A 13,543-nucleotide genomic window follows, 5' to 3' on the forward strand; every position below is an offset into this window, starting at 1 on the left:
AAAGACAAAGCAATTGGAGCAATGAATGGGGAGATCTCTGGATCCAAGTGAAGGACAGGGCCGGTTCTAGGTGAATTTAGATGGGGCAATTAACGTTCCTGCTCGTTCCCGACAATCTGAACGTCTAAATGTGCAGCCGATCACCTGATGAACGAGTGTTCGCTCGTTAATCGGATGAAACTGTTCTTCACCTAAATTATAGGTTCTGGGCAGCAGATTGTGCGGTCTAAACAGTGATCTGCCGCCCAGAAACAACACAGCTGTATGAGGACGAGAGAATGCTTCCTTCCCAAAAATCTGCTGCTCCTCGGCAGGTCTAAAGCTATTTAGGCCTCATGCACACGAACGTATTTTCTTTCCGTGTCCGTTCCGTGTTTTTTTTTTGCGGACGGCATACGGAACCATTCATTTCAATGGGTCCACCAAAAACAGAAGTTACTCCGTGTGCATTCCGTATTTCCGTTCAGCAAAAAAATAGAACATGTCCTATTATTGTCCGCATTATGGAGAAGGCTAGTACTATTAGGAGCCAGCTGTTCCGTTCCGCAAAATACATACGGTCGTGTGCATGAGGCCTTTAGAAAGAGATTGTCAATAACTATATGATGCCCGATTTTCTTTCTTTTCTTTTTTTAACACTAATTATGGGATAACCCCTCTAATGATCAGAACAGTGTGAACAGTCACCTGCCATCTCACCAGGAGACACCATCTCTGTCCCCTGATGAATTATCATAGTCATTGTCTCTAGTAGCAGATCCCAACATAAAAAAGGCAATGATCCAATCACAAATGGAATTAACCCCGTCACAATTTGGTTCTCTAGAGATAATAACAACAATGGCAAGAGCCAAACTGGAGTCAAGTTTACAGATATGAGCACCCAGGGGGCACACCTTTCATTCAGGTGCTAATCACAGCTTTCAGCCAGGTGGACATTAAAATAAGGTAATAGGCACATTCCGCCCGTGAATAATTGGTCAGCGCTGACAAAACCACTTTTGTACTGTGTGGTTGGAATTTGCCTGGCATTTGTACACCTGGAAACACAGATGGGAAAACCAATAAGATGTAGAAAGGAGCAAGTCATAGTAAAGACACCCACCCCGAAATAACAAAGAAAGTCACAAAAATCTCTAGTAAATTCAGCAATTGCTTAGTTATATCCGTTTCTGGGAAAGCTGGGTAATAACCTAAATGACCGTCCTTACTATAAAGCTCAGACTACACATGAATATCATGGACAATAGGCTTATTTTTCTATTGTTTTATTAAAGTTCAGCAACTTTCTAAGGCCTCATGCACACGGTCATTGCACGGCGAAGCCCATATTGAGCCCCTCAAACAACGGGTCCACAATATACGGGCACCATATACTGACCAGTGTAAATCCATAAGAAATTATAAGTAATAAATATCTATAGCTCAATACACTTTGATACGAACGTATTACCAGTAGGGATGAGCGAGCGTCTGTTTTCAATTTGGCGTACAAGATTCAGGGTTTATCTAAGAATTCCGTTATGGATTCCGTGTCCGTGGTAGTGGAATCCATAACGGAATTCTTAGATAACCGAAACCCTGTATGCCAAACTTGGAAAGAGACGTTTGCTCAATTACCAGCACTTACTACAACCATAGCAGGAGCGTAGCTATAGGGGAAGCAGGTGAAGCGGCTGATTTGGGGCCCATCCAGGAGAAAGAGGACTAAAAGATTTTATCAGGGTCCCCTCAACAGTATTACACAATTACATTATATACAGTAGCAGTATAGACAGTGTAGAAAACGGAAGGAACAGCTGCCGGGCCTGGTCTGAGAGAGCGATCCTTTACTAGCCACAGGAATGGGGGCCCCCCATTTAAAAAATTGCTGTGGGGCCCAGTCATTTCTAGCTACGTCACTGAACCACTGACCCTCTGGCCTCCAAAAAAAAAAAAAAAGAAATCAAGGACACATCTATTTTTTTTCATGGACACTGGAAAAAAAGTTCCCTATTTTTAAGGACTGTCCAGGAATCTCTGGAGGGTTGTCACTGCTGGTTACCATGCCATAGACATCCTGTTCCCCTGCGCTGGGGAATCAGACAGAACATAGAATGTTACAAACTGTGATACAATGTATCAATATGTGTATTTGTCTGTGATGCCGCTCACCCTACCTTGCTGCTCGACGCCACGCCCACCCCTCTCCCAGCCAATCACGCCGGCGCTTCCGGCCTTTTGCGTTCCAAGACTTTCAGTGACGAGCGTGGGAGGGGAAAAAGGGCGATGACGTAGTGCTGGACGGTGTGACGCAAGCGGGAAGGGGCGGTGCTGAGGGGTGACACGTCAGGGGGCTGCTGGGAGCTTGTTATTAGAGGAGGAGGAAGAGGAGTGAATGGGACGCGGGCTGCGGGCTCTGGAGGGGGTGAGGCTGCCTGGAAGGAGGGTATACGGCGTTGTGAGGAGAGCCCCCTGAAAAGTGACTGGGCCGTGTGCCCGGAGACCTGAAGCCCCCTCCTCCTCCCTGGATACTGTATCACAGCCTCCTCCTTACCTGTGGTCAGAGGTCTCCTTTATGTCCTCCTTCCACTCCTAGCCTTTGGTTTCTCCTATACTTAATCTTTTGTATCCCCCTCCTTATGCTCTGGTTACTTTGTATCTAGATCACCCCCATTTTCTTCTACTACTGACTCATTTTCCCCACATCACCTATTCTGTCACACATCCCTCCCTCCTCGACTGAAAAGTTTTGGGGGCTCCTCTGCTGGCGATGACCTTGGCACACTGAGGGGGGCTCCTATAGACGTGCAGTCCAGTGCCCCCCAATCTCCTGGTGTCTTGGCGGAAATGAGACTATCCATGGTGTTGTCCTTGCTGCGGCCGGTGGGCCCTGTGGTGGTGGGCATCTCGCTGGGCTTCACGCTCAGTTTGCTTAGTGTCACCTGGGTGGAAGAACCTTGTGGAAGTGGCCCAAGACTACCTAGTAGGCAAGAACTTAAAGATTCCGGGCGCGATGTGAGCAGCGTGTGGAAGCCCGTGTCTGTCCCTGCCGGTATGGACAACAATGAGAACTTCGAGCCCAAGATCATCCCGTACAATCCTCCAGACCCCCAGAAGGTGCAGAAGAAACCCGTCCGGTGAGTAGAACTCTTTGTTTGCCCCGCAGCCTTCCTTTAAGATGACGCCATAGACATTTTTTCCAGGTCTTGGAGTCTTTGTAACTTTCTATGTAAGGAAAGTCCAAATTGTCTTTAATGACTGTGTAAGTGGTGAGTAAGTCCGTGCCGTGTCATTAGGCTCCGGGAACAGGCCCAGCCATGTGTCCGCGCAGATGCCCGACCTTTCATCTTATTTCAGTGCTCGGGAAGTTAAAATACTTTCTTGGCTTTCGTTTTTTGTTTTTTTTTGTCGTACGACCATTTCTTTCCACCTGGCAAAGACGTCTTGGTCCATTTTTGTTGACCTCGTAGCGACTTCTCCCAGTAGATGCATTACTGGAACCACTGGTCCCACCAGTAATATTTCCAGTAGGGTTTGACACATTCCTCCAGCCCTCATGTCCATTTGGCGATTGGTCAAAAAGGCTTGTCGTTTGGGGTTTTAAATGAACACTTTTTCCCTTTTTAAAAGGAACCTGTCACTGGGATTTTGTGTACAGAGCTGAGGACATGGGTTGCTAGATGGCCGCTAGCACATCCGCAATACCCAGTCCCCATAGCTCTGTGTGCTTTTATTGTGTAAAAAAAACTATTTGATCTATATGCAGATTAACCTGAGAGGAGTCCTGTCCCTGACTTATCTCACGTACAGGACTCATCTCAGGTTAATTCGCATATGGATCAAATAGTTTTTTTACACAATAAAAGCACACAGAGCTATGGGGACTGGGTATTGCGGATGTGCTAGCAGCCCATGTCCTCAGCTCTGTACACAAAATCCCAGTGACAGGTTCCCTTTAAGAAGTAAAAGATGCATTGGGGGACATTTATCAATAATGGCGTAATTTGCACCCAAAAAATACTGAAGTTACAAATCCTAACTGGTGATTTGTTTCACCTCGTGTCAAAAGGCACGCACCACTTGTAAAATGTGACTTTTTTTTTAAATGTCAACTTGATTTGCGACATTTTAACACCAACAGCACCAAAATGCGACATTTTTTTTTAAACCAAAATGCGCCATTTCAGCCCCCCCCCCCTCTCCGCCAGACTACACTTGAGACTTTTGAAACATAATTGTGACTTTTGAAGCAGATTTGCAACATTTCCACTGGTAAATTGCGACTTTTGTTTCACGCTGGGGACGTTTTTGTTATTGTCTTGTTTTTGTTGGATGTCAGTTTAGCTCCTATTAGAAATAATAAGTGTGCGCTGTTTTAACACGGAGTCTCCTTTCACACTCGTGTTTTGGCTTTCCGTTTGTGAGGTCCGTTCAGGGCTCTCGCAAGCGGTCAAAAAACGGATCAGTTTTGCCCTAATGCATTCTGAATTGCATCAGTTTGCCTCCGTTCCGTCTCCATTCCGCTCTGGAGGCGGACACCAAAATACTGCTTGGAGCGTTTTGTTGTCCATCTGTCGAAACTGAGCCAAACGGATCCGTCCTCCATTGACTTTCAATGGTGTTCAAGACTGATCCGTCATGGCTGTGTTACAGATAATACAACCGGATCTGTTCTTAACGGATGCAGACGGTTGTATTATCTGAACGGATGACGGATCCGCACCGAACGCGAGTGTGAAAGTAGCCTAACCTATCACGAGTTTTACTTTCCATAAATGCGACTTTTTACACAAAGCACCGCCACATAAACTGGCTTAATGATCTGCAACAATTTGAGCTTTCTGCTGAGGATGATACGTGAGGCGTAATATGCGCCAGTTTGATAGCTCCGCCCACTTTGGCATTTGTAACGCATTTCTGGCCTGATGCCTTCTTTATAGTTGTTGATCTATTTGGTGCATATCAAAACGCCATTCTTTTTGGTGCATTTTACGCCATAATTCTGGTGCGACGTTCTCAGTAAATGTCTCCCATTGTCTTTTGTCTCTTCTGTCAAATCGATACATTTCTTTGTTTCCAGGAGCACTGTCTGTGTAATGTCTCCTGTCGCTGCTCTTGACAGGACGGTCACCCAGCTTTCCCAGGTTTGTGGGTGGCTGGTCTGCCCAGGATGTTACTAGGAATAGTTGGCATTGGGCATTCTGGTAAAACTGCCCGACAACCCTGGTTGGATCAAGATTAGTGGTTGTCAGGAACTGATAGAAATAATTGTACGACGTGTTCCTTGGTCGAGGAAAGTGTTAGAACAAGTCCAGTAAGCGTCCTAATAGATGGACCCTTAGTGGGAAGTACGTTCTACTTGTTTCCTATAGCAGTGGTGGACCAATCTGTGGCTCTGCTGGGAGTTGTAGTTTTTAGAGTCACAGGTTGGACACTGCTAAGTGGAGACAGTGTCTGGGTGCAAACTACATATAGTGTCTTTCCTTTAGGCCTCATGCACACAACCGTATTTTGTTTCGGTGTCCGATCCGTTTTTTTCTGCGGATAGGATGCGGACCCATTCATTTCAATGGGTCCCCAAAAAACACAGACAGCACACAGTGTGCTGTCCGCATAAGTATGTCCGTTCTGTTGCTCCGCCCAAAAAATAGTGCATGTCCTATTTTTTTTTTTCTAGTTTGCGGACAAGGATAGTCATTATTACAATGGATCCGCAAAAAAAAACGGATCCGCAGATCAGTTTTTTTGCGGACTGCAAAACATACGGTCGTGTGCATGTAGCCTTGATCCAATATCCCATAATCTAAAAGTATCTGATCTGGTGCCGAGCTGCTACACAAGGCCGAGTCCACACTACGGATTTTAGCTGTGGACCTGCGCAGATAAAAATCCACAGAGAAATACGGTAGCGGAGAACAGACCCGCGATGCAGATTTTAAAATCTGCTGCCTGTCTGTTTCGGTTTTAGATTTTCACCGCTTATTTCACCCCTCTGCAGTTGCGTTCACGCGATGGATTTTTAACACTAGCTTCAGTCCTGAAAGCACCTCCCATTGTTTTCAATGGGAGGCCACCCTACAGTTCATGCAGCTGACTATTATATTTTTTTCCGTGTGGTTTTCCAGACTGCGCCAAGATGTACATGTCCATTCTTGGCGTGGCTACCGCACGGGCACCTCAGAAAGCCGCAGCAGGAGCCTGCTAATTCAGTGGAGCTAAACCGAAAGCAGGACCTCGCCATTCATAATGAAAACCCACACGGTCAAAGTCCTTCAACGTGGCGGGATAAAATGCGCAGCAAGGTCTGCCATGTGTGGACCTACAGTAGGCAGAAGTTTTAGTAAATTATTATTTATTTATTTTTTGCCCTCTCGTCGTAAGAACCTGGCTTGTGCCTTCGGAGTCGTGGACATGTTTTGGGTCCTGTGGAGTACAGAGAAGGCTCTTGGTCTGTTTCAGGGGGGACGGGGGGGCGGCGCGGTTGTCTGATCAGAAGCTAGTTTTCTTGGAGCCCTTGAGGTCGTTCCCATCAAATTATATAGGTTTGACTTTTGACCAGGGCCAAAACGATATCTACGGTCTTGAGCGCCGGCCATGTATGCCGTGTAAACAGACTGCTTCCTGTGAACGGAGTCACGCGGCTGTAGTCTGAGCCCCCCCCTCTATTGGGCATTGCTTCCTGCAGGTCAAGTACTGGGATTGCTGAAGCAGATTAGGTAAATGTCAGCAGAACTGGTTGCCCAACTGATGTGTATCGGGGTCTCTTGACTAGGGTGGTAGGTGTTGGACGGGGTAAGTAAGCGCAAGATGCCCGACCCTTCTGTTCTTGAGAAGGTAAGTTGCCACCAGAGGAGCATCACTTTACTCCTCATATAGAACATGGTGGACCCTAGGCCTGTAAGGTAGGGTCAGGAGGGGGCCAACAGCTAGCTAACATTTGGGCCGCTTTAGAGTGTTCAGAGGAAGGTATTCAGTTATCGGTTTCTGGGAAAGCTGGATGACAACCAAAAGGTCCATCTCCGCAGGTCCTGGTGGGGTTAATCGAACCCGCTGAAGATCTAGACGCCCCATAGGTCTGGATCTCCCACGTGCTTTCTGTTGGCAGGAGATTTGTGTGTGCTGTGAGCACCTTAAAGGTACAACCGAGCCGTGACCACCCACAGCAGCCAACAGTCACGTGATGTTACACTGCCGTTGGGCTGTAAGGCATAAAAAAAAAAAAGTGGCACTAAAAAAAAACTGCATGGAGACATGGAAAACTGCATGCGGTTTTATGGTAGATCTTCGGCTGTAAAAATGATAGGAGACCCTAGTTGGTGATCAGACCACTGCTGTAAGGCCCCTTTCACACAAGCGAGTTTTCCGCGCCGGTGCAGCGCGTCATGCAAACTTATTGCGCCTGCACTGAATCCGGACCCATTTATTTCAATAGGTCTGTGCACATGAGTGTTGTTTTTCCATGCACCACTTGTGCGTTGCGTAAAAAATCGCAGCATGTTCTATATTCAGTGTTTTTTGTTTTTTTTTGTTTGCTTGTTTTTTCACTCAGCTCTGGCCCCATAGAAGTGAATGGGGCTGCGTGAAAAAAATCACATTGCATCTGCAAGCAAGTGCGGATGTGATGCGTTTTTCACGGATGGTTGCTAAGAGATGTTTGTAAACCTTCAGGTTTTTTTTTATCAAGCGCGTGAAAAACACATCAATGCCCATTGCACCCGCGCGGAAAAAAACTGAACGCAATCGCAGACAAAACTGAGTGAACTTGCTTGCGAAATTGCATTTTTCACTGAACACATCCGGACCGAATCCGTCATGCTCGCCTGCAAGGGGCCTAAGGGTTCCTTAGGGAGCAGATCAGGCGGAGGTCCAGGTTCCTGAGCGATCAGGATGGGTCACTGCATAACTATACAAACACAACCCTGGTATTGGTGGCCATATTGTCACCCAGATTTCCCAGGAGCAGATATAATAAAGTAACAGCTTTATCCGTCGATTGCTCAGTGGCAGGAGAAGGGTTTGGCGCGACGTGTCCATTCACATGTGATGTCTGTCTCCAGGGTCGGCGCTCGCCTTTACAGAGCCCCTGTCCTGCCGGTAGGCCGCACTTCAGGAAGCCATTTGTCGATGATACGTTTCCTTGTAATGCCCATGGGGGTTAACTCCTTCAACACTAAGGGCTCTGTGATAAACCGGAGCTGTATGGTGATCTCTTGCTGGAGGGGTAAATATGCTGTCAGTAAATGGGAGCCCCCCCCTTATTGACAGAGGCTTCGGCTACGTGCAGAATGAAGATGTTTCTCATTAGTTTTAATGACTTCTTGTTGGCAGTTTTGTTAGTGTACAATAGGGGCCCGGAGGATATCCTGGAGCCCATTTACCTACTGCATGACTTGCCTCATTGCTGAGGAGCCACATGTTTAGTCCATGTCGTGACCATGGTGGGGGGGCACCCCATGCCACCATTGCAGCATGCCCTTGTCTCTCTTGAAAATGGTGTGAAACCAAAACGCCAAGTCTATCAGAAAGCTGGAGATTTTTTATTTATTTTAATTTCTGAAGAAATTCAGAGTTAATGAAATTTGAAATTGATCCGAATTTCAGTTTTTACTCTCAGATGCTGCGATCATGTATGAACGTGGCATCTCAGGGGTACAATGATTAGGAGCAGCGCTATCACCATTCCCTGTCATTGCACCCACTAATTAAAAAATAAAATAAAATGCACTTCGCAACAAAGCAAGTTTTTGGGTAAATTCGGTGAAGCAGCCGTATCGAATTTTCCAAAACTTGGCTCATTTCTAAATGGGACCTTCAGCTACAAACTTCACCTTGACCCTAAGTTCACACTTGAGCGTTTTACAGCGCGTTCCTACGCGCTGTAAAACACGCAACACATGAAAACCCTTCCCTATGGGGCTGGTTCACATTTTCGCGTTTTACAGCGCGTTTGAACGCGCTGTAAAACGCCAGACGCTCAAACAAGTACAGGAGCTTTTTTTGGCGCGTTTGACGCGCGTTTGGGCCATAGACTCTTGGGACAACACTGCTGTCAATCACCCAAACGCGCGTTCACTATTAAAAAAACGCGCGACAAAAACGCGCGTTTGAGAAACTCTTAAGTGTGAAACCAGGGTGAATGTCGGGTGGAGCGCTTTGGAGCAGCCCCCCCTTCCCTTCCCGGTATCTCCATCGCTGGTTTCATCTCCCCGGATCCAGCCTTTGAAATACTTGTCAGGAGATAAATAATGGAACTGCCCCTTTAAGAACCAATGACCCTGTTCAAGGGCCCTGCAGGAACTCGTTCATCAGGAAAGTGTCAGCGTGCAGGCGAAACAATCCAACCTGCCGAACGCTTTCAAATATCTGTTTGTCCAGGTTCATGGATCATGAAGCTTTACGGTTCAGGTGTCTGGTAAAACGGGGCGACGCCAAGCTGTAATGGCGGCTGTGTGTCTTTCACAGAAACCAGATTTTGGAGGGGTCGGTTATATAATTATTTTTATTTAGACATATGCTAGTCAGGGGCGTATGTCTAAATGACGGCACGCGGCTGCGATTACCGGGTAATTCCTGGAATACAGAATACTGAGCGCTCTGCACAGAATCCGCCGCATCTCCTCAGGCAAAATCCGTCCCTGACTGGTAGAATTTATATACATTTTTCATTATTTCTAAAATCTCTGCTTTCTTTCAGTCAATGAGAACATTCTTGTTTATATCAAGAGACTGGAAGCTTGTGTAGAACGAATACTTCTCGCAGCTGAGGGTTTGTTACTTGCTTATCCAGTCCAGGTAGTCCTTGGAGCTTAAATTTTTGGGAATTCCAGCTGAGACACTTGTGGATTTGGAGATGACCTCAGTAGGGACAGGGATGGATGGGAAAAAATAAACAGAAAGCATTCTGCTGCACTCCGTTTCGTTCAATTTTGTCCCCATTGGCAATAATAATACAATTTATTTATATAGCGCCACCATATTCCGCAGCGCTTTACAAATTCATAGGGTTATGTACAAAACAAAAGTAACTGGCTAATATGCAACACTAGGAGTCAGGGCGCTGCTCGCAAGAGCTTACAATCTATGAGGAATTGGGGGTGACGCACAAGGTAGCTGATTGTGATGGGTAGGATTTGAGCCATTATTGAACGGACAGGAGCGGTGCCGGCCGATCTGCTTCGGGTTTGGGACTACTAGATGAATGGGGACAAAACTGAAGCGTTCTCTTCCGCTATTGAGATCCTATGACGAATCTCAGTAGCGGAATTGAAAACGCTAATGTGAAAGTAGCCTAAGGCCTCTTTTACACTTGCGTTGTCCGGATCCGGCGTGTACTCCACTTGCTGGAATTATACGCTGGATCCGGAAAAACGCAAGTGAACTGAAAGCATTTGAAGACGGATCCGTCTTCAAAATGCGTTCAGTGTTACTATGGCAGCCAGGACTCTGTTAAAGTCCTGGTTGCCATAGTAGGACCGGGGAGCGGGGGAGCAGTATACTTACCGTCCGTGCGGCTCCTGGGGCGCTCCAGAATGACGTCAGAGCGCCCCATGCGCATGGATGACGTGCCATGCGATCACGTGATCCATGCGATTGGGGCGCCCTGACGTCACTCTGGAGCGCCCCGGGAGCCGCTTGGACGGTAAGTATACTGCTCCCCCGCTCCCCACTACACTTTACCATGGCTGCCAAGACTTTAGCGTCTCGGCACCTATGGTAACCACTAAAAAAGCTAAACGTCGTATCCGGCAATGCGCCGAAACGACGTTTTAGCTTAAGTCCGGATCAATGCCTTTCAGTGGGCATTAATTCCGGATCCGGCCTTGCGGCAAGTCTTCAGGATTTTTGGCCGGAGCAAAAAGCGCAGCATGCTGCGGTATTTTCTCCGGCCAAAAAACGTTCCGTTCCGGAGCTGAAGACATCCTGATGCATCCTGAACGGATTTCACTTGATTCAGAATGCATTAGGATAAAACTGATCAGGATTCTTCCGGCATAGAGCCCCGACGACAGAACTCAGTGCCGGAAGACAATAACGCAAGTGTGAAAGGGCCCTTAGCTGTACCTGTGCTGATACATTGTTACAAACCCTCAGGACAGGAGCAAAGGATTGTCTAGACTGGATACAACTGTAACAAATCCCCAGCTGGGAGATGAATTGGGGTCTCGGCAGGAATTCATCTTGTGGGTGTAAACGAGAAATTGCTATTTTTGTAAATGGCCCCCACCTTTATTACGCCACCTAGTGGCCAATAATTTAACTATTGGCAGATTACAGGACACTTCGAAACTGTCGCGCTGAGATGTCTAATAAATTCTTTTTCTGGCACATTTTGCTTGGAAAAGCGTTTTCCTTCACTGACGGCAAGCGGAGATCTTAAGTATATTAGATGGCTGTAGTATTCTTGTAGTCCATAATGATTATTGGGCTTTATAAGGTTAGGACTGGCCCCTTACATGAGTTGTCCAGGAAAAAGAAAAACATGGCTCCAAAAACAGCACCACACCTATTCACAGCCCGTATGTTGTACTGCAGCTCAACTCCATTCACTTCAATGGAGCTACGCTGCAATACCTGGCATAACCTGTGGGCTGGTGTGGCGCTGTTTTTTTGGAAGAAAGCAGATGTGAGATTATTTTTTTTTTGTTATTTTAACTCTTGGACAACCCCTTTTTTATAGACTGCCTCACCGTGCCCTATCCAACATGACTTGGATGGGAGGTGGGTTGCAAGTGGACTCCAGAAATCTTTGTTTTGGTCCTTGGAAGCGCCTACACCTGGACCCTCTCTGTAGTACATACGTTTGTAAAAAGTACACACTTGCTTTCTGCCCCCATGATGGGCATTGCCATTAAATAAATAAATATATAAATATATATATATTTTATTATTTAAAAATTATTTTTGGTTGTCAGTTTAAATGGGGGGGCGGGGCCGGCAGCAGTGGGTGCCCCTGTTGAAGTCTTCGCCTGCAGGTCTCTGTGGCGTTTTCGCTTTTCGAGATTTTACTTTCTTGGTGTTTAAAGACTCGCTGGGTAGTGATTATGTGCACTTCCCTTGTCCAGAGCACCGCTCGCCCCCTCATACAGAGACTGGCACTTAGCGGGGCACTTAATAAGCACCTCTCGCTGCCATCGCTCTTCCCTCTGCTGTTAAGCCCATTGTGTCCGCCCGAGCGACCACGGCGGCGCACACTGTAATTTCTTTTATTTTTTTACCTGCAGGATTAAGCTGGCAGTGCCCTCGTCTCCAAAATCTCAGCCCCCTGTCATTAAAGCGCATTTCATGCTGGTAGACCGCCGACCAAATGTACCAGTCATCAGATGCTGAGAGGACGGCAGTATTAACCCTAAATCCCCCTGTGATCTATAGCTCTGCTGTACTGCGACACTGGAGAAGTGGTGTTTCTCAAAGCGCCATAGTAGGAGAATTGACGTCTTGTCTATGGTGCATTATGGGAGTGCACAAAAATGGGGTCCAAATGACCCAAAAGGTAAAAATATACCTATGGGGGGGGGGAGACTCTATCCACTAGGTCATGTGATTGCAGAAGCCGGGTATATCTGCAGCGACCGGGCAACGCAGTGGGCCGATGGGGGTGGTAGTAGTTTTACTCACGGTTAGCAGCGCTCCCTGGCCCGCAGTGAAGGGAAGGACAGCACAAAAAAGCAGGGATCCAGTGGTCCTTGGGCTTAGTTCCCTATCTGGGGATTGGCCAGGGGCACCTCATACAAAACACACAGAATAAAAAAATCGGACTGCACTCCAGATGTATCTTCAGTGAAGTATAAGTTTATTCACCCATATGGTGGCACAAGGGGGTTGGGACCATCAGTTGCGTTGTGGAGAAGTCAGGTGGATACACAGCTGATAGTCCGACTGAATAGACTGTTAGGTGCTTTTTTCTTGCCATAATACAAATTCTAACAGTCTATTCAGTAGGACTATCAGCTGTGTATCCACCTGACTTCTCTACAACGCAACTGATGGTCCCAACCCCTGTTATAAGGCAAGAAATCCCACTTATTAAACCTGACAGGGCACACCTGTGAAGTGAAGACCATTTCAGGTGACTACCTCTTGAAGCTCATCAAGAGAATGCCAAGAGTGTGCAAAGCAGTAATCAAAGCAAAAGGTGGCTACTTTGAAGAACCTAGAATATGACATATTTTCAGCTGTTTCACACTTTTTTGTTATGTATATAATTCCACATGTGTTAATTCATAGTTTTGATGCCTTCAGTGTGAATCTACAATTTTCATAGTCATGAAAATAAAGAAAACTCTTTGAATCAGAAGCTGTGTCCAAACTTTTGGTCTGTACTGTGTGTGTGTGTGTGTGTATATATATATATATATATATATATAAACAAAGTGTGTAAATGCAGCCACCAGCCGGTTGTGAGGAGTTTACAGCTATCACAGAGGGAATAAATAGTGGCATAAGTGGACATACACAGAAGTTTGAAGTGTCCCCTTTTCCTCACGTAGTGGGACGCTGCATATCCTGTGGTCAAAGCAAGTCTGCCAACTCCCTTTAAGCCTGGCACGGCGTCTGCTCGTTG

General features: G+C 46.6%; 2 protein-coding genes across 2 annotated transcripts in view; one reads left to right on the forward strand and one right to left on the reverse strand.

Annotated features, from left to right (window-relative positions):
* LOC122945743 (peroxisomal N(1)-acetyl-spermine/spermidine oxidase-like) overlaps positions 1-2,217 on the reverse strand; it is a 44,810-nt gene extending 42,593 nt beyond the window's left edge. The window contains exon 1 of the mRNA XM_044304912.1: positions 2,160-2,217. The gene's annotated coding sequence lies outside the window, so the exon portion shown is untranslated. The remainder of the gene's footprint in view (positions 1-2,159) is intronic.
* Positions 2,218-2,326: 109 nt separating this feature from the next.
* CHPF (chondroitin polymerizing factor) overlaps positions 2,327-13,543 on the forward strand; it is a 39,851-nt gene continuing 28,634 nt past the window's right edge. The window contains exon 1 of the mRNA XM_044303777.1: positions 2,327-3,119. Coding sequence (XP_044159712.1) covers positions 2,830-3,119 — 290 coding nt within the window. The 5' untranslated portion in view covers positions 2,327-2,829. The remainder of the gene's footprint in view (positions 3,120-13,543) is intronic.

The sequence above is a fragment of the Bufo gargarizans genome, chromosome 8 (genome assembly GCF_014858855.1).
Source record: "Bufo gargarizans isolate SCDJY-AF-19 chromosome 8, ASM1485885v1, whole genome shotgun sequence".
In the NCBI taxonomy this organism is placed as follows: Eukaryota; Metazoa; Chordata; class Amphibia; order Anura; family Bufonidae; genus Bufo; species Bufo gargarizans.